General features: G+C 51.3%; 6 protein-coding genes across 6 annotated transcripts; 4 read left to right on the top strand and 2 right to left on the bottom strand.

The window, feature by feature from the left end:
- Positions 1–92: 92 nt before the first annotated feature.
- BDW74DRAFT_60721 (ATP-dependent RNA helicase BRR2) lies at positions 93–7,101 on the top strand. The gene is made up of 3 exons (XM_073733277.1): positions 93–160; positions 215–6,418; positions 6,473–7,101. The coding sequence occupies exons 2-3, from the start codon at positions 330–332 to the stop codon at positions 6,993–6,995; spliced, it is 6,612 nt and encodes a 2,203-aa protein (XP_073581294.1). The 5' UTR covers positions 93–160; positions 215–329; the 3' UTR covers positions 6,996–7,101.
- A 108-nt stretch (positions 7,102–7,209) lies between these two features.
- BDW74DRAFT_158036 (oligopeptidase family protein) lies at positions 7,210–10,019 on the top strand. Its single transcript, XM_073725244.1, has 2 exons — positions 7,210–7,446; positions 7,526–10,019. The coding sequence occupies exons 1-2, from the start codon at positions 7,415–7,417 to the stop codon at positions 9,678–9,680; spliced, it is 2,187 nt and encodes a 728-aa protein (XP_073581293.1). The 5' UTR covers positions 7,210–7,414; the 3' UTR covers positions 9,681–10,019.
- Positions 10,020–10,240: 221 nt separating this feature from the next.
- On the top strand, positions 10,241–11,486 carry BDW74DRAFT_158035 (uncharacterized protein). The gene has a single exon (XM_073725243.1). The coding sequence runs from the start codon at positions 10,294–10,296 to the stop codon at positions 11,398–11,400; it is 1,107 nt and encodes a 368-aa protein (XP_073581292.1). The 5' UTR covers positions 10,241–10,293; the 3' UTR covers positions 11,401–11,486.
- An 85-nt stretch (positions 11,487–11,571) lies between these two features.
- On the top strand, positions 11,572–13,034 carry BDW74DRAFT_60690 (glycoside hydrolase family 43 protein). Its single transcript, XM_073733276.1, has one exon. The coding sequence runs from the start codon at positions 12,004–12,006 to the stop codon at positions 13,021–13,023; it is 1,020 nt and encodes a 339-aa protein (XP_073581291.1). The 5' UTR covers positions 11,572–12,003; the 3' UTR covers positions 13,024–13,034.
- Positions 13,035–13,046: 12 nt separating this feature from the next.
- Positions 13,047–14,636, bottom strand: BDW74DRAFT_180668 (Zn(II)2Cys6 transcription factor domain-containing protein; the record flags this gene model as incomplete). The annotated part of the gene is made up of 4 exons (XM_073729799.1): positions 13,047–13,721; positions 13,769–13,921; positions 13,971–14,525; positions 14,577–14,636. The coding sequence occupies 4 exons, from the start codon at positions 14,634–14,636 to the stop codon at positions 13,047–13,049; spliced, it is 1,443 nt and encodes a 480-aa protein (XP_073581290.1).
- An 885-nt stretch (positions 14,637–15,521) lies between these two features.
- On the bottom strand, positions 15,522–19,394 carry BDW74DRAFT_169459 (putative serine/threonine protein kinase ENV7; the record flags this gene model as incomplete). The annotated part of the gene is made up of 10 exons (XM_073726992.1): positions 15,522–16,044; positions 16,217–16,281; positions 16,323–16,784; positions 16,833–16,935; positions 16,982–16,998; positions 17,051–17,258; positions 17,313–17,518; positions 18,041–18,561; positions 18,608–19,217; positions 19,275–19,394. The coding sequence occupies 10 exons, from the start codon at positions 19,392–19,394 to the stop codon at positions 15,522–15,524; spliced, it is 2,835 nt and encodes a 944-aa protein (XP_073581289.1).
- Positions 19,395–20,508: the final 1,114 nt, after the last annotated feature.

The raw sequence follows: 20,508 nt of genomic DNA, 5'->3' as shown, positions 1-20,508 counted from the left end.
GGCCGCAACCGCCAAACCTTCCGCCACAGAAATCTGCGACTGAACTCACTTTCATCATTCTTCCCGACAGCCTCAACACAATCACTTTCTCCCTCAATTCTTAGCAGGAGCTCGCAGCGTGACACTTGAAGAAGTTGTTTGCTGCAGGACCATGGTCCAGGTTTGTTAAGCCTCACAGATCTCGGTTTACCACAGGGTTCATCTCTAGTCGCAGGTGTCTCGACGCGCCGCCGAATCCTGAGCCTGAGCTCCGCTGAGCCAGTTACAACGCCTTTGATACCCTTTCTTTCCCTCTTTTATACGAATCTGTTCTAGCGCCAACCGACAACATGGCGGACCAAAATATTTCACAGTACAAGTACTCGGCGATGTCCAACCTGGTTCTCCAGGCGGACCGTCGTTTCATCTCCCGCGTCAACGATGAAGCCACCGGAGACCCAGAATCGCTCGCCGGCCGTATCGGTATCCGGGAAATGGGATCAAGGATAGCGCGTGATGATGCACCGAAGTCCAAGAAGAAGGCCGTCGGCCCTGTCGACGTTGAGCGGGGTGCCATTCGGGAGGGCGAGGATGTCCTTGCGCGGGAACAGAAGAAGCGACAGAAGGGCCAAACCACCCAATTACGCGGTCAGGGAATTTTGACCGCTGCTGACGCTTTGATCGAAGGTCTCAAATATCGCCCTCGTACACCAGCCACCCGAGCTACCTACGACCTAATTCTCACACTGACTGCGAGCCGTCTCGGTGATGTCTCTCATGAAGTTGTCCGAAGTGCCGCCGATGCGGTACTGGAGATCTTAAAAGATGAGGAGATGAAGGACTTTGACAAAAAGAAGGAAGTCGACGATTTACTCGGCACGTCTTTAGACCCGAAAGAATTCAATGAGCTTGTCAACCTCGGAAAGAAAATTACGGACTACGATGCGCAGGATGAGGATGAAGAGATGGGTGCCGGTGTTGCTGGAGAGGACGAGGCCGAACTCGACGAACGACAAGGTGTTGCTGTGGTTTTTGACGAGGACGAGGATGAAGATCGCATGGGCACTCTGAACGAGGTACATGACGAAGACGAGTCTGATGAAGACGAGGAACAAGCCGAATCTGGTGATGAGGCCGCAGCGAAGGAGGCCTCGGGGGATCTGCCTACGGAAGAAATGGTCATTGATGGCGGATTATCTAGAGACGGAGAGCAAGATAAGAACGGTCTCAGGGTCCATGCTCGCGATATTGATGCGTACTGGTTACAGCGTCAAATTGGTGCTGCATACTCAGATGCCCATATTCAGCAAGAGAAGGCCACCCAAGCACTTGAAATCATGGGTGGTAAAACCGAGGATGGCTCAGAGAGGTCCCTGCGAGATGTTGAGAACGACCTTATGGAGCTTTTCGATTACGACTTCCCCGACCTTGTTGCTAAGCTAGTCACAAATCGTGATAAAGTCGTCTGGACTACTCGCTGGAGACGTGTGGCCGAAGATGCCGACGCTCGTAACCTAGTCGAAAGTGAAATGGTCGAGGCTGGACACCGCTCTATTCTGGACGAGATCCGAGGAAAGACTGCCCGTGATGATGATTCGGGGCGTCCTGAAAAGAGAATCAAGATGGATCTTATGGACGTTGACATGCCAAATGCTCCGGCTGCAGAGGAAAAGCCTGCAGATGGTGGGTTGGTTAGAGGACTGCAGCCCAAGCGACTAATTAATTTGGAGAATCTCATGTTTCACCAAGGAAACCATTTGATGACCAACCCTAACGTCAAACTTCCTCAGGGTTCAACGAAACGGACGTTCAAGGGCTACGAGGAGATCCATGTTCCACCGCCGAAGAACAAGCCAGAGCCGGGAGAACGGAAGGTTGCAATCTCAGAATTGCCTGAATGGGCTCGCATCGGCTTTGGGGATGCGAAGGAGCTCAACCGAATTCAGACCAAATGTTACCCCTCCGCCTTCCAGGATGACGGAAACATGCTTGTCTGTGCCCCCACAGGATCCGGAAAGACCAACGTGGCTATGCTGAGCATCCTTCGCGAGGTTGGCAAGAACCGCAACCCTCAGACGGGAGAGATTATGTTGGATGACTTCAAGGTCATTTACATATCCCCTCTAAAGGCTCTTGTGCAAGAGCAAGTCGAGAATTTCGGCAAGCGTCTCGCTCCTTACGGGATCAGGGTCGCCGAACTGACTGGTGATCGTCAACTCACCAAGCAGCAAATCGCCGAGACTCAGGTCATTGTCACAACCCCCGAGAAGTTCGATGTTATCACGCGAAAGGCATCAGAGACGAGCTACACCAAGCTTGTTCGTCTGGTCATCATTGACGAAATCCATCTGCTTCACGATGAGCGAGGTCCTGTTATTGAGAGCATCGTCAGCAGGACTATCCGTCAAGTCGAGCAAACCGGTGACCCTGTTAGAATCGTCGGTCTTAGTGCTACTCTTCCCAACTACCGCGATGTCGCTAGCTTCCTACGCGTTGATCCCGCGAAAGGGATGTTCCATTTTGATGGATCATATCGACCTTGTCCTTTGAAGCAAGAATTCATCGGTGTCACGGATAAGAAGCCTATCAAGCAACTGAAGATCATGAATGACATTTGCTACAACAAAGTCATTGAGCATGTTGGACAAAACAGAAACCAGATGCTCATCTTCGTTCACTCTCGAAAGGAGACGGCAAAGACTGCCAAATACCTCCGTGACAAGGCTTTGGAGATGGAAACCATTGGTCAAATTCTAAGAAGCGACTCCGCAAGCAGGGCTATCCTTGCTGAAGAGGCCGAGTCTGTGAACGATGCTGCTCTCAAGGATATCCTGCCTTATGGTTTTGGTATTCACCACGCTGGTTTGAGTCTTGCAGATCGTGACTCGGTCCAAGCCCTCTTCAAAGATGGTAGCATCCAGGTTCTTGTCTGTACAGCAACCCTTGCGTGGGGTGTTAACTTACCTGCACACACTGTTATCATCAAGGGGACCCAGGTCTATTCTCCAGAGAAAGGTAGCTGGGTTGAGCTGAGTCCACAGGATGTTCTGCAAATGCTGGGACGAGCCGGACGGCCTCAGTATGATACATATGGTGAAGGTATCATCATCACCACGCAAGCTGAAATTCAGTATTACCTCTCACTTATGAACCAACAATTGCCCATTGAGAGTCAGCTTGTGAGCAAGCTGGCAGATAACATGAACGCAGAAATTGTACTTGGCAGCATTCGTACACGAGATGAGGGAGTCGACTGGCTTGGTTACACTTATCTTTTCGTCCGCATGTTGCGCTCTCCCGGTCTGTACAGCGTTGGCGCTGACTACGAGAATGACGATGCTCTCGAACAGAAGCGAGTTGACCTCGTGCACTCTGCAGCTGTGCTCTTGGAGAAGGCCGGGTTGGTTAAGTATGATAAGAAGACTGGACGACTACAGTCCACGGAGCTTGGACGAATCGCCTCACATTATTACATCGGCCATAACTCCATGCTAACATACAACCAACACCTTCAACCATCCATTGGTAACATTGAACTTTTCCGCATTTTCGCCCTTAGCGATGAGTTCAAGTACATTCCGGTTCGCCAGGATGAGAAGCTTGAACTCGCTAAGATGCTTGGCCGTGTGCCCGTCCCGGTCAAGGAAAGCATTGATGAGCCTCACTCTAAGATCAACGTCTTGCTGCAGGCGTATATCTCTCGACTAAAGCTTGAGGGTCTCGCTTTGATGGCAGACTTGGTCTATGTAACACAATCAGCTGGCCGTATCATTCGTGCATTGTTCGAAATCTGTTTACGTCGCGGTTGGGCCTCCGTGGCTAAGAATGCCCTTGATCTTTGCAAGATGGCTGAAAGGCGCATGTGGCCTACCATGAGCCCGCTGCGCCAATTTCCGCGATGCCCTCGGGACATTCTTCAGAAGTCGGAGCGGATAGACGTGCCTTGGGGCAGTTATTTTGATTTGGACCCCCCACGCATGGGTGAGCTTCTAGGCATGCCTAGAGCTGGCCAAACTGTTTGCGATCTGGTTTCTAAGTTCCCTCGCTTGGAGGTTCAGGCCCAGGTTCAGCCCATCACTCGCTCCATGCTAAGGGTTGAGTTAACAATTACGCCCAACTTTGTTTGGGACGAGGAGCTCCACGGCACTGCCCAGGACTTTTGGATTTTGGTCGAAGATTGCGACGGGGAGGAAATTCTTTTCCATGACCAGTTCATCCTGCGCAAGGATTACGCTGAGTCAGAGATGAACGAGCACCTTGTTGAATTCACTGTTCCCATCACTGAACCTATGCCCCCCAACTACTTCATCTCTCTCGTTTCCGACCGCTGGATGCATTCTGAAACTCGCATTGCTGTGTCTTTCCAGAAGCTGATCCTTCCGGAGAGGTTTCCTCCTCACACTCCGTTGCTTGACATGCAACGGGCCCCTATCAAAGCTCTCAAGCGCGACGATTACCAGCGGCTGTACCCCGACTGGGAATATTTTAACAAGATCCAAACCCAGACCTTCAAGACTCTTTTCGACAGTGGTGACAATGTTTTCATTGGTGCTCCCACGGGCAGTGGCAAGACTGTTTGCGCGGAATTAACAATTATACGTCATTGGGCCCAAGAAGACAGTGGCCGCGCAGTATACCTTGCTCCATTCCAGGAGCTCATTGACGGTCGACTTGAAGACTGGAAAAAGCGACTGAGCAACCTCGCCGGCGGCAAGAATATTGCAAAACTCACTGGGGAGATGACAGCTGATTTGAAGATTCTCGCCGGCGCAGACCTTGTTCTCGCTACTCCCGCCCAGTGGGATGTGCTTTCCAGGCAATGGCAGAAGCGCAAGAACGTACGTGCTGTCGAGCTATTCATTGCCGATGAATTACATATGCTTGGTGGATATGGTGGGTACGTGTACGAAATTGTGGTCTCGCGCATGCATTCCATTGCTCTACAGACCGAGAGCGGCATGCGTATCGTCGGACTCAGTGTTCCCCTTGCCAATGCCCGGGATATTGGAGAGTGGATTGGAGCAAACAAGCATACGATCTACAACTTCAGTCCTCACGCTCGACCAGTACCTTTGGAGCTTCACATTCAGTCTTTCAGTATACCCCATTTCCCTTCAATGATGTTGGCAATGGCTCGGCCCGCATATCTTTCCATTCTGCAGCTGTCTGCGGATAAACCAGCTTTGATTTTTGTGCCTAATCGAAAGCAGACCCGCGCAACCGCTATTGATCTATTGACGGCGTGTTCGATTGATGATGATGAAGACCGGTTTCTTCATGCTGACGTTGAGGAACTGCAGCCGCTACTCAGCCGCATCCATGAGCGTACTCTGGCCGAATCGCTTTCACATGGTATCGGATACTACCATGAAGCTTTGAGTCAGACTGACAAACGTATTGTCTCTCATCTGTACAACATCGGTGCAATCCAAGTGGTCATCGCCTCCCGCGATGTCTGTTGGGAGCTCAACCTCACCGCGCATCTTGTAGTTGTTATGGGCACTCAGTTCTTTGAAGGCCGAGAGCATCGCTACATTGACTATCCTATCAGCGAGATCTTACAAATGTTCGGCAAGGCGAGTCGCCCTGGTCAGGATAAGATTGGCCGAGGTGTTCTTATGGTCCCAACGGTCAAACGTGAGTACTATAAGAAGTTCCTCAACGAGGCGCTACCGGTGGAGAGTCACCTGCAGCTGTACATGCACGATGCATTTGTTACCGAGGTCAGCCAGGGGACGATTGCCTCGACTCAAGACTCTGTTGACTGGATGACGTACACATACTTCTACCGCCGCCTCCTGGCCAATCCCAGCTTCTACGGTCTCACAGATGTCAGTCACGAGGGGCTTAGTACATTCCTGTCTGAGTTGGTGGAGAACACTTTGAAGGAGCTGTCTGAAGCCAAGATCATTGACCTTGACGAAGAGGATGACAGTGTTTCACCTCTGAATGCTGCGTCAATCGGCGCCTACTACAACATTTCATACATCACCATGCAGACCTTCCTCCTCTCCTTGTCGGCACGGACAAAGCTCAAGGGCATTCTGGAGATTGTCACCTCGGCTACAGAATTCGAGTCTGTCCAGATGCGCCGCCACGAAGATCACATCCTTCGCCGGGTGTACGACCGTGTCCCTGTCAAGATGTCGCAGGCCGCCTACGACTCACCGCATTTCAAGGCCTTCGTGCTGCTGCAAGCTCACTTCTCGCGCATGCAGCTACCTATCGACTTGGCTAAGGATCAAGAAGTCATTGTTAGCAAGGTCCTCAACCTTCTCAGTGCCTGTGTGGATATTCTTGCCTCGGAAGGACACATGAATGCCATGAACGCGATGGAGATGTCTCAGATGGTGGTTCAAGCCATGTGGGATCGTGACAGCCCGCTCAAGCAGATCCCTCACTTCAGCCCTGAAGTTATCAAGGTTGCTAACGAATACAAGTATGTAAGCCCTGCTTATCCCACCAGAACTTCTATTAACATATGTGTTTCCAGGATCAATGACATCTTCGAGTTCATGGATGCGATGGACCCGTCCGAGAACAAAGACTATAACACCTTGATCAAGCGTCTGAACCTTGACAACAAACAACTAGCGCAGGCAGCTGCGTTTACGAACAATAAATACCCCATTCTTGAACTCGACTTTGAGGTCGAGGACCCGGAGAGCATCACCGCGGGTGAACCTGCGTACCTTAAGATCAAGGTTGAGCGGGAGGTCGACGAGGATGAAGAGGTTGACACCACAGTTCACGCGCCTTTCTACCCCAGCCAGAAGATGGAGAACTGGTGGTTGATCGTTGGTGACGAGAAGACAAGGAGTCTGCTGGCGATTAAGCGAGTTACTATAGGCCGCAAGCTGGAACTGCGCCTCGACTACACTGTGCCCACGCCTGGTGAGCATGAACTAACGCTGTACCTGATGTGTGACAGCTATGTTGGCGTCGATCAGGCTCCCACATTTACCGTGAGAGCTGCTGAGGGCATGGAAGAGGATGAGAGCGAGGAAGAGGAGTGATGACATAACCGTTTTGTTTTAGGATTTACTGTATCATTTATTGTAATCATATGGATGACTGGACATGTAATACAGAGTTTACATGACATTCATTGACGTCTGTTGATGTTCATAGCTTTATCCTAATACCGTAGTGGAATGCTGTTGACTCGGAGATCTTCCCCCAGCCTCTCCACCGCAGCGTTTTCACCTCCTCTTTCCCCTCACCGAGTCACGACTCACCAGCAAGGTTCCCCATCTTTCGTCCACCATCGCCGTCCTCACCTCTTTCCATCTCTCTTCTTCCTTCTTTCAACTTAGTAGAGACTCACAGCCACTCGCTGATAGCCTTTGCATTCGTTTTGATTCCGTCGATTGCTTGTTTATCCCCTGTTCCTGGTCTACTGGCTTATCGCTCGCTTATCGCCTGCGGAGTTGACATGACGATCCGATCCATGAAATTCACTCCAGAGTAAGGGCTTTTCTTTGGTTCATCTCGGAGACATCGGAGCTCTAATTCTCTGAAGTCATTTCGTTTGCTGACTTAACAGGGTACTTCTCGGAGCACCTCGACGGTCCAGCGCCGTGCCCAACTCGACTGGAACGCTTGCCGTCTATACCCAGACAACCTACTCGTTCGAGTCCCATTCCAAAACAAATGAAATCCGCGTGTTAGACATACCAACGGGCCGGTCTGCACTCATCACCAATGACCCAGGTGCCAGCTCGCCACAATGGATTGACAATACTGATCAATTGATCTGGCTGAAGACCAAGGGGAATGGAAATACGAGCTTGGTAATTGGAGATGCTCGACAGGCAGATCGGACATACACTGCGGGAACGGTACCGGGACCAGTTTCAGACCTCAAAGTTACCATCGTCGAGTCGGGAAAGATCGGCTTCGCTGTCGCCGGCAAATCCAACCCTGACGGAACTCTGTACAACCCACAGGATGCCAAGACACGTCACACGACCGGCAAGCTATATACGTCTCTGTTCGTAAGGCATTGGGACTCTTACATTGAGCCTCAAAGAAATGCTATTTTCTATGGTCTGCTACAGCGTGCTCCCCTGTCTCCTGCAACTCGGCAGGCGGGAAAATACTCCATCTCTGGTATTACAAACTTGATCGCAGTCTGCGGGCTTACTGGTGTTGAGTCGCCAATTCCCCCATTTGGAGGCGGGGGTGACTTTGCAATAAGTCCCTCCGCGATCGTGTTTGTGGCGCGGGACCCTAACGTTAATCCCGCTTTGCATACTTCAGGGTCGTGCTATTACTGTCCGATGTTCTCTTGGACCGGTGTGAGTGCTACTGAAAACAAGATATGCCGGGTTCAAGGTCTTGAAGGCGCCATGTCGTCTCCTGTTCTTTCGTCTGATGGCAGCTCCATTGCTGTTTTGGCGATGCGCACGGACGGCTACGAGTCGGACAAGAGCCGGATCCTTTATGTCCCCAATCCGTGGAATGGTGAAATGATTGAAGCATTTGCATCGGCAGATGGCAAGGGACTATGGAATCTCAGCCCGTCTGGGCTGACATTCTCTAATGATGATAAGTCTTTGTACATCCAGGTGGAGGAATACGGCCGTGGGGTTCTCTATCAGCTACCAGTTTTCAACATCCGCCACTCTACACCTGATATGCTTAAGAAGATTACCAGCTCAGGCTATGTGACAGACGTCCACCCTGCCACCTCCAAGTCATCCAAGCTTCTTATCTCCAGTAACAATTTGGTGGACAACAGCATATGGACGATTGTCAACCCAGAGGACCCTAGCGACAACCGTGTCATCTCTTCAATTGGGCATGGTGGAGCTGCATTTGGGCTTTCTTCAGCTCAAGTGGACGAGATCTGGTACAGAGGGGCCGAAGACACCCCGATCCACGCGTGGGTGGTCAAGCCGTCTAGGTTCCGACCAGGGGCCAAGTACCCCCTGGCTTTCCTGGTCCATGGTGGTCCGCAGGGAGCGTGGAACGATCAATGGAGCACAAGGTGGAATCCTGCCGTCTTTGCTGAGCAAGGATATGTGGTGATTACACCTAACCCACGAGGCAGCACTGGCTATGGGCAAGATTTCACTGATGCGATCCGCGGGAACTGGGGTGGGTTGCCCTACATTGATCTCGAAAAAGGGTTCGACTATATCGAACAGAACCTGGAGTATGTCGACACGACCCGCGCTGTCGCCTTGGGCGCGTCGTATGGCGGATACATGATGAACTGGATCCAGGGCCAGCCGCTCGGACGGCGATTCAAAGCTCTTGTAACGCATGATGGCATCTTCAGTATGACCTCTTTGCTTGCGACCGAAGAATTGTACTTTCCTCTTCACGATCTCAAGGGTGTGCAGTGGAAGGTTCCTGAGAACTGGGCACAGTGGGATCCCTCCCGTCACTTGGATAAATGGCAGACGCCACATCTCATCATCCACAATGAGAAGGATTATCGCTTAACGATAGCTGAAGGCCTATCTGCGTTTAACGTGTTGCAGATGAAGGGCATCGACAGCGCTTTCTTGACATTCCCGGATGAGAATCATTGGGTTTTGAATCCCGAGAATGCGCTGATGTGGCATTATACTGTTTTCAACTGGATCAACAAACATGTCGGTCTCCCTGCAGCGTCTGAGCGCTATGAACAGTTCCTGGGCAATGAAAAGGCAGCTCTCCAGACCCGCCTGGCGGACGTGCACCTTTCATAGTCTGTAAAACTTGTTTATGATTGGTCTCAAGAATATATAGCGACTTGTATCAGGAGCTTAATTAATCAGGCGTTTTGATTATGTTGGGTCTATTTTGGCGACAAGGGATAGTCTGATTCGCGTTTCGTTCCTTTGTTAGGCTCTTTGTCTAGTCTCCTTGTATGATTCTTCAGGGCTCAGGCCAGTCAAGAGCCAGAAACAGGTCTGAATTGAGGTTTCTGCATTGTGTTTCGGGGTACAAAGGGGGATTGTTCCAGCCCATGCTTTGTCCACATTTGTTAGTCCTCTGGCTTATAAGCTTTCAATATCGCTCGTCTAATTGTATTCCAGTCCTTACTCAACTTGCTCATATATCGGACGTGTTTACTGCAGCTCGACTTCACACTCACCACTTATCTCACTGCAGGGCCAGGCACCTCTACTAAGACCTAACACACCACCATCCGCACCGCTATATACTTACCTACAGAATCATCTAACGATGGATAACCGTAAGAACGACGAATATGTCTCCTCTCCGGAATTGTATTTAACACCGCCCCCAACCCCGTCATTGACCGCGCGCCCAGACGAGCCACACGGCCTGCCTACACCAGGCTACCTGGACCTAGTGATGAACCGCGCCCAACTATCTCCAAACTATGTTGGGGAGGCTGATGGGATATCCTATCAATGGGGACAGTACGAGCGTGCAGAAGAAGAGCTCAACCCTCAAGAGCAGCAGGTCACATCGGAGCCCCAATGCTGGTACACCCCTCAGTGCCCAGAGGCATCGAGCGAAGTGTCTAGCACAGGCCACGAAGAGCATAAAACCGATGACGATCAGCAATCCGAACTTGAACCTGGACAAATTGACGAAGTATTGCAACAACGTCAGGAGATCGAACAACTCGCTCAGGAAGCAGAACAGATTGTAGCCGACACACATACCTTGTTTTCGCCTCTCTCCCCTCCAGCCTACGAGGACGAAGATATCCAAGACCGAATCTCGCGATGCCTTGTCCAACTCGAGGACGCCAGACGGAACATCCAACATTATACGCAGCGCCTAGAGGCCCGACTTCAAGAGCACCAAAACGACGAACGCCGTCAACGGCTCCGCCGCCGCCTCCGTCGCAGGCGGCAACGGTGCAATGCCAGAGAGATTACATCCCATCTCCAGGCGTCAGGGATTGACCTAGGGCTTGGAATCAATCTCGAAGGCCTCAGTGAGTCCGCCTCAAAATCCAATTTCAAGATCCACACCGACTTCAAGGATAAAATTGCCTCTCTCTCGCGCAAACTGCACCCGCTCGTCTCTTACTCAACCAACCGCACGCACCCGTACTTCCCCAAGTCAATTCTCTCCTTCAACTTGTTGACCTCTGCGCAGCTTGACGCTCTGGCGCTGCACTTCCACCAGGTCTACCCGCCAAGTCGTGAGACCTTCCGGTATCCGCTCCCCGTGAAGCCGTGGCTTACGACGAATGGCTTTGTGCGGGACCTGGGGGTTGATGTTGAAGTGAAGAGACGCCGGTTCGGGCGGTTCATTGGGCTGAGGGGGTGCGAGAGCCCGGTTAGGGCAGAAAGTCAAGAGCCCAAGGCAGACGGGGAAGAGAGTGTGGTTGAGCAGGTGGAGAAAGACTGGGAGAGGAGGTATAGCGTCGCGATGGCGGTGGAAGAGAGAAGGAGGAATGCACCTGGACGATTCATGTTCATGGACGGGTTGGAGGATGTCTGAGGTGGGTCTGTAGCTGATCTGGGGAGGTATTCCCAGATCTAGACTTGACTGGGGAAGACGTATTTGGTGCTGGGGGTGACTCTATAAAATACTAGTATATCTCATATACAAAATATTGGCAGCATCTAATGGAATAATTAATAACAGTTGCACATAACTAAGTTACCTTCTCATTAGTCAACCGGCTATAAAGCAGTTGAATTTCAGTTTTTCTATACACCCTACTATTCTCGGCAAAAGTCAACAAAGCTAGGCATCTCAAAACCGTGGAAGAAGCTCCGTTTCAGATTTGGATTATTCTAATCTCCCGTCCGATCCAGCCGCCTGCATTCATCTTAAACTAGCTTCCTTGTGCGTAATTTAGCCGGCGGGTAAATAGAATGCTCCTTGACGCCTACAACAACGGTAGAACTCCGGCTCAAGGTGAGTACTCGATTCCTCATGCCTACCATATATCCTTCCATATAAGACACAACAAGCCGGCGCCTCTCCTCCACACTACCAAGATTCTACCTAGATACAATCACCAAACAGCTCGACTCGGACTCGAATCAACCCAACACAAACACCAGCAACCTCTTTCGTACCGGATCAACAGTCAAAATGCCCGACCCTAAACCCCTAATCACACACCTCTACACAGCCGACCCCTCAGCCCACGTCTTCGGCAACAAACTCTACATCTACCCCTCGCACGACCGCGACACGGGCATCGCCTCAAACGACAATGGCGACCAGTACGACATGGCCGACTACCACGTCTTCTCACTGGACACACTCACCCCGAACGCATCAGAGCAAATCGCCGTAACAGATCACGGCACCGTTCTGAAAACCGAGCAAGTCTCCTGGGCCTCAAAGCAGCTCTGGGCGCCTGATGCCGCGGAGAGGAATGGGAAATGCTACCTGTTCTTTCCCGCCAGAGATAAAGAGGGTCTATTCCGGATTGGTGTTGCGGTTGGGGAGAGTCCCGCTGGGCCGTTTGTTGCGGAGAAGTCGTGGTTGCAGGGGGCTTTTAGTATTGACCCGGCGGTGTTTGTGGATGAGAATGCTGAGAGTGGGGATGGGGATGGGAAAGAAGCGTTTATCTATTTTGGGGGGTTGTGGGGTGGGCAGTTGCAGAGTTGGGTTCGGGATGAGGATGGGCAGTGGACGTATGACAAAGATGGCAAGGAGCCGACTGGACCCGGAGTGTCTGCGCTCTCGCCTCTCGTTTCAAAGCTCTCGCAGTCGATGACGGAGCTTGCGTCGCCTGTTCGCCCGCTCGTTATCCTTGATGAATCTGGAGAACCGCTTGCGGCGGACGACCATGACAGACGCTTTTTCGAGGCGGCTTGGATGCACAAGTACAACGGGACGTACTACTTCTCATACTCGACTGGTGACACGCACTATCTTGTTTACGCGACTAGCGACTCGTCATGGGGACCGTTTACGTACCGCGGGCGAATTCTTGAGCCGGTGTTGGGATGGACGACGCACCATTCGATTGTAGAGTTTGAGGGGAAATGGTGGTTGTTCTATCATGATTGTGAGATCTCAAAGGGCCAGAGTCACTTGAGGAACGTTAAGGTAAGGGAGATTGGGTATCGGGAAGATGGGACGATCTATCTTGTTGATTAGGCGTAAATGGCATTGGGGCTAGGTCAATGTAAGAACTCCCCCGGGATCTCGTCTTTCATGTTGGAAATAAACTGCTGCACGCCGGACAGAGCAGGATCGTAAAGACAGTCTGCGAAAATCCGCCTCTCCTCAACTAGTTTCTGAGGTCCGGCGGCGCAAAGATAGTGCAGTGCAACGGTGAACGGGAAAGGAGCGACATGGGTCCGGAAAAGCCCTAAAGATGGGTGGATGAAGAGTGGAAACGTGCGAATCATGTTTGCGCAGCAGGCATCGAGATCAAAGGTTGGATCAAACTCTTCATCTGAAACGCAAAGTGCTTGGATATTGCTTGTGATCACAATGACAGAGGCCCAGAAGGTTGTCATCAGATGGGCACCTGCGATGTGGCGCGGGAGGAGACTGTAGGGAACCTCGTCGAGCGGTTCAAAGTCCGGTGCGTGTAGAAGTTGCCATGTTAGTAAATCTTGATGTATTTGGAGAAATCCATCTAAGAGGCTTTGCCGTGCGAATTCTCTTTCGAAGATGTCTGACTTAGGGAGTACGTTCATGTTGTCTAGTTCTTCGAAGAGGCCAGTCAGGTCGACGAGGATGTCCATGAGGTAGTCTCGAGGGTTCTTTTCTCGCTGGAGCCAGGGTATTGACTTCCAGTCGGCGTCGGCCAGAAAGCATCTCTTTCTTTGGCGGAGGCAGTGCATTATCTGTATCGTTAATGCCAGGTTGTATTAGATTTTTGCAAGCAGCTCACCAGATTTGACCGCCCATCCGCGAACAGATCGTGGGCATGGCCGGATATGAACGAGTACGGAGACCGCGCTGAAATTAAGGCAATATCTCCATCGTTGTGTGCTTGCCAGCTGCGAACCTGTTTCACGTCGCCATCATTCTGGCCAAAGCACGACTGCCGGCAACAATGAGCATTATGAATTCCTAGTTGCTCTTTGGCTTACCTCGAAGAAGCTAGACAACCGAACAGCCGTCCAGGTAGCATCACTAGTTGCCCTCCGTGGATCCTTCAATGCAACCGCCATACTCTGTAGCGAGCTCGTATAGAGCCTCCTCCCTTCTTCCTTGAGATATCGATTGTTCTCCTGCTTGCCCACCGTCGCAAGTGACATAGCCAAAAGTGCCTTCTTCAACGCAGGTTCCGAGTCGTGCAAGTCATGTATGGCATCAATCCATTTGCCCAATGCTATCTGTGTCACCTCAATTGACAACGCCTTGCCGTTGGGCAAGTATATCCGCCAGAACAGTTCTATGTACCTAGCTTGATAGGCAGAGCGCGCTAGCCTAGGCAGGAGAGCAACATCACTGCCACTGGAAGAGAAGGAGGAAGCATGGCCATCCTCGTGATCGAACCGAGTACTCGTACTCTTAGACTTTTTGAGGATCAGTTGGCTCTGTTTCTCGATAGTGTTGTTGACGAATATGCGGGGGCGGTCGTATCCGCCGCACTCGACACGCGCTTTGCGACAGGTGCCGCAGGTCGGCTTTTCTAGGTCACACTGTTGGAACAATGTTAGATATCCATCCAAAGGTCTGCGATACAAACGTACTCGCTTCTTCCGCTTCAAACAAGTCACGCATGCTTTCGACCGTCCTGGTACGCCAACCATCCTGCCTAGTCTCGATTGTTTGGGAATCCACAGTTGGGGTAGGACGGGGGCCCGAATCAACATTTAATGCGTCCGGCTCGTGGCTATGCTCATCTCCATCATCCATTCACCTGCAGCGGCACAGCCACTCCTTGAGCAGCAGCCACGGCGCTGGTATGCCAAGGCCCCAGGATCCTAAGGCTGAAGACAGCCTAACTTTGTTGGAGGAAATGCGGCGACTCGGCGGGTACGGAGGTTAAGGAGCGGTGTCAAACGAAACTAGCAAGCATTAGCTGTGCAGGAGAGAATGAATCACGATGGATCTTGATGTTGGTGGAGAGGGAGAGGCCCTGACTTGTGGGAGAATTGGGCAGTGCTTCCGGAGGCTCGTGACAGCAAAGACTCTGATCATCGTCGTCATCACTCAAATTGGCAGTGACTCCGGCTGCAGTGCTAAGACACTGCCAAAGACAAACAACCATAGAAGGGGGACGGGTCAAGACTCGATAAGAGTTGCTCGGTATGCTTGGGTTATGTTCATACGGCAACACCGTGGGTATGAATCATAGTGATTGTCAGCCTGTCAGGGCCTCAGCTCTTAGTGGCTGGGTGCTTAGAGCATGGAATGAACATTCTCCGTAATGCAGGCACCTAAATGTATAGCCTCAATTTCGATACTTTAGGAAGGCGCAGCCTCCGCCCGTTAGCTCCGCCTCTTTGGCTTCAAGCATCAGTCCCTTATTGGCCTAGTGGAACCATCCTATCGACTCAACTTTATTAGCCACGTAGTCGTTGCCTCGTGTTATAGGCTAACCTAGATATCGATAGTTCGTACTAGACTACGGAGTTCTACTCCGTCTCTCACCGTCCCGTCCCATCCCATCGTTGCAATCAGGACTTTATCGGCTAATGCCCTCCACCCATCCCTCTCTCCCAGTTCTCCTGCACAATCCTCCAATACCTCTCGCGGCTCCTGACCCTAAAGCCCTTCCCCCATTTCACCATAACCAGGAAAACAGCAGAACAAGCCAACCCCACAAAGGCCGCGGAGACAAAACAATCCTGGTACCCCAGTCCTTCAACCCAGGGCGTAATCCCATAACCCATGGCAAAAGACATGGTGTTTCGTACCAGTATGACAGTCGCCATCGCGTCCCCGCTGAGCTCGCGATAGCTGTCGACAAGGTAGTTTACGCTCAGCGTAATGCCCGCCGTGTTTGTGAGTGCTAGCAGGCACATTGCAACCAGCAGCCCGAACCAATGGATGCCGTGTGCGGCGCCGACGCCCCATAGAATTAGGGATGCTGGGACGAGGATCAGACATAAGGCGAAGGGGTATAGACGGTGCTCGGCTTCCATGACACCGACATTGCGGCGAGCCAGTTTTAGAGTGAGATAGTCGCTGAAGCGGCCGGTGAAGAGGGAGCTGCTATGTTTAGTATTAGGCTGAAATGGTGCTGGAGAGGCTGCTCACCCGAGGATAACACCTAAGCAGCAGGCTAGATAGCTGAGGCCGACCATTGACGAACTGACGAAGTCAGCTTTAGGTTAGCATAAACTGGGCAGGCATTGTACGGACCTGAAGTTGTACGGTGCAGAACCCAAGATTAAAGACGCAGTGCCGTTCAAAACATTGAACCAAATGAGGTACGACCCGTATGAGAACCTAGATAGAGTCAGTCTCGCCCAGTAGTAGCACTGGCATACGCACCCTGCGTAGAATATCACCGGCCAGCTCAGGTAGTATATCGTCTGCCAGGTGCGGCGAAACATGTTGTTCCTCGCCTGGCGCGGCCCCAATATGGAGAGCTTCTGCACATATGTCTTCTTGTTATACACCACTCCCACCTCCGGGTCACTGGGGCTATGGCTGGACGGGGTCGACGGCAACAAGATTTTCTCGTTCGTTTTGTCTTCGTTTTCGATCGGCGAAGGTACGATCGGAGCATGTTCTGACATGCTAGGACTCTCCCGTACATAGTTGGTTTCCTCCATGAGGAAAAAGAGGACGATCATAGACGCGCCGCAGAAGATGGCTGGCCAGTAGAACACCCATTGCCAACCGTGGTATTCCGCAATGAACCCACATATCACTGGTGCAAAGTAGTTGCTGCCGGCGAGGAAGAAAGCGTACAGACCCATGTATGTTCCTCGCTCATGTGTGAAGTACTATATAGTTAGCCGGATTGATAAACGAAGCTTCCCTCGAAAACATACCACATCAGTGACGGACACCTCCGGAAGAGCCTCAATAGGTGCCAGGAAGAAGCCCGTTACGACACTTCTAGCGATCCATTCTCCGTTGCTCTTCACGTAGGGTCTGCCAATCTGTAAGCATGTCTCCAAGAACAGGAGGGTAGACATACCCCCAGACGCTAGTTCCCTGCTCATCATGTCAGCAACTAATTGGGGGCCTCAAAACGGTGCAGACTTACCACCATCCCCGCAAGCGAAAGCAAATAAGCCATCCGCTTGCCATATTGCAAAGCCAAAGGCTGCCAGAACAGCAACCCCCAGCCCGCCAGCAAGAACATGTACCCCGTTCCCTCATTCAACGTGTTGACCGAGACCCCGGTTTCATCAGACAGCTGGGTCAGGACCGAGTAGACATTCGCGCAAGCAATGCCAGCAAAGAGGGTATAGCTAGTCACAGTTAGACCCAATACGGGACCTGCTGATCCGGCCCGTTCAACTCACACGCTCACGCAAAATGTAGACAGTAGTTTCCGCCGCGGCGACCAGTTCAGTGGGTCGTCTGCGTTATTGGATGGCTCGGGAACGAGAACGATGTCGCGGTCTCCCGACTCGAGGTGGCGGGTTGACAGGACGTGGTTCTCATCTATGAGAGTAAAGGTGCCGGGGATAGCATCTCGATCGATGGTTGGTGACATGCTGCTGCAAGTCTAGGCTGTCTGACGGTAACGGTACATGAAAAAGAATGATTGACGAGGGGCAGCCGCAAGGGAGACATCGGAGTATAAACATTACCACGGCAGGAAACCATTTCTCCGATAAGCTCTGAGGGTGTCAGCTTGAGGCTGCGTCCCCAAATCGTTATCTACGTCAGCATTTAGGGACGTACTTATCAAGAAGACAATGATAAGACAGGAGACATGGCTCGTCATCACGTTTCCCCGCATGGAATGTGGGTTCTGTTCCATTGGATGAGGGGTGTTGGACTTTCTTTTTCTGGCTAGGGAAGTTGGAGTTGGAGAGAGCAGATGTCACTTCCGAGGCCCTTATCTTTTACCAAGGTTCGAAAGAGACATCAACGAATCCAATAGAATATGTGTTCGGTAGAGGTAATGTACACATTGGTGATCAGTACTAGCAAAGCAAGGTTATCTAACAGCTAGAGGACGCAACGAACGTGATGTAAGAATAGAATCGCGCCAGGTATTAACTATCAAGTCAACTTAACCCACCACATCATCATCCGGCAGCTCCCTTATGACCTCCTTGAGCAATTGAATCAGCTCGTCAATGTCAGGACGGTCGGCGGGCTCGACCTGCAAGCACCGGCGCACAACCTCCTTGATGGGGGCGCTGATAGAAGTGGCACTATCCTGCTTCGGCTCCTCGCCAGCTTTGCCTTTGCCCTTGGTTGCTCCGGACTTTTCGTCGGGGAACCTCCAGTCTCCGCCTAGGACACACATGCTCAAACTACCCCCTGTTTCTTCGCTCCGAGCTTCGAAAGGACTCTTGCCTACTAAGCAGGCGTAAAGTGTGCAGCCCAAGGACCAGATATCCACTTTCGTGTCAATAATCGATCCGGTCTTGACGTCGAAGAGTTCCGGTGCTCGGTACGGCATTGTGCTGTGCTCTGCAGCGGTATCTTGGACGGCCAGGGCGAGCGAGCGGGAGGTGATTGCGATTGGGCTAGGCGCGAGCGATCCGAGATCCATCAGAATTGGGCTTTGGCCATCGTCATCTATCATAATATTGCCTGAATGGTCAGCATAAGGAACCAATTTTGCAAAGGTAAAACATACCAGGTTTGATGTCTCGGTGAGCATAAGGGCGAAGGTTTCCATCCTCAACGCCTTCTTGACTTTGTGTGACTTCGTCGTCCATAAGCGGTTCATTCTCCGAGTCCCCCTCATCGTCAGGCTGACTAGCCCTGCCTTTCCCTTTACCCATCCGCATATCTGCGTCAGCGTCTGCACCCTCTCTCCTTACAGCCTTGGCCTTGCGCGTCGGTGCGGAGCCACTCTTGACGCGATACAGGTGCATCGCGCGCATCGCCTGGGCGACTCCAAGCATCAGGACCATGAGGCGCTTTTCCGGGAATCGCGTATGATTCACAAGGTTTGCGTTGATTGCATCTTGCAGGTTTCCTCTTTGGTAGTAGGGCAGGAGGATGTAGACTGTCTTGGAACCGGCCTCTCCGCCATCGCTGCGAAACTTGGAGCCGGACTCTGTAGAGACGCAGTGGTCGATCGAATGGATAATGTTTCTCTCGGATGTAAACAGATTATAAGCCTCCACCTCTTTCAAGGCTTGCGACACGGATTCCTGGCCGAACGGGCATCGGATCTTCTTCAGCGCAAATAATTCGGACGTGGATTTATCCTGGACAAGGTAGACGTATGAAAAGCCTCCCTATTGTTAGAATGTACGTCAGCGAGCAAACAATGAATATAGGTTTGTGTCGCATACTTCGCCCAGAAGCCGGAGCAGTTTGAAGCTGCGGTTGTTGATCTTTAATTGCGGCGAGTTGGGGAAGCAGCACAAGCAATCTGTAAAGTTGTAGAGGAGGTCGAAGAAGTATTGGGCCATGTTGGTGATATGTATGACGGTCAATGTAACATTTCAAGTAATTGTAAAGTATATATTGAATAGGTTCAGATATTTGAAGTCGCTGCTCTTCTGTATGATGTTGATGCAGGCAGCAGGTGAGAACTGGCTCCACATGAAGGGGATCATGACAACGGGCCGGGCGGAAGCAGAAGGCGGAGTGGGAGCGACAACTGGCCCCAAGCAACGGCCAAGCCAGCCCCCTCAGTCTTCAGTCTTTATCGTAGCATTGATATACGAAGTTATACTCTGTGTCTTTTGCTCTTTATTCACATCCAGAAAATCTGAAGCTGTGACGAAATGTTTGATTGAGCCCTGTTGTTGCCAAGGATGTTCTGTTCCTCGACTAAACCGAGGTCCAAAGATATATATCCTTGCATCATGGATCATACTTACTCTACGAAATCGTTTAACGAGTCAACGCAAATGCTTACGCCAACCGTTGAATAGGCGCAATACCTCAAACCAGCCCTCAAATGACAGGAAGTTCATTTTGGTATTGTTGAGTTTTGTGGTCGATTGCCACCTCCTGAGCCTCGACAGCGTGCTCTGAGCTGATTTGACTGATGCCGCATTGATTATTTGAAAATGTCTACGAATGAGAGTCAGAACAGTAGGATCTAGATGGTTACCGGATACCGAGAGATGCATCAGTGCACTGTTCACGGAGTAGTAGATCGGGATCTCGGGTAACTGTGGACTCCGATGGAATTTGAAAATTGGACGAATCTGGACTTTGGGACTCCTGACAGGAAGTTAAATATAGTTCAGCGGGATTGATTCTGTAGCACAAACAACCCGGGCGATAGGAGCATGAAACATTGAAAAGTGCCTGATATTGCGGGGAGAATGGTACTGTGGTTCGTGCGTTGTTCGGGCTCGGGACTCCTGAAAAATATCAAGAAGATAAGAACAGCAGACGATAGACTAAGACGACTAAGAGTTTAGTCCCTGCGCTACTCTAAGTAGATCCGCATGACGACACTAAATTAGATGCGACTTTGTCGACTCTCAAGACTCGAGTTTCAGTCCCCTGCATTGCCTCCTGGCTCAGCTCACGCGTGCCTGTTGTTTATTCCTGTTGGGCACCGTTGAA

Source organism: Aspergillus multicolor, assembly GCF_047715735.1.
Source record: "Aspergillus multicolor strain CBS 133.54 unplaced genomic scaffold BDW74scaffold_23, whole genome shotgun sequence".
Taxonomy (NCBI): Eukaryota; Fungi; Ascomycota; class Eurotiomycetes; order Eurotiales; family Aspergillaceae; genus Aspergillus; species Aspergillus multicolor.
Note: the sequence above shows the minus strand (reverse complement) of the source record. Positions and strands in the feature narration are given on the sequence as shown.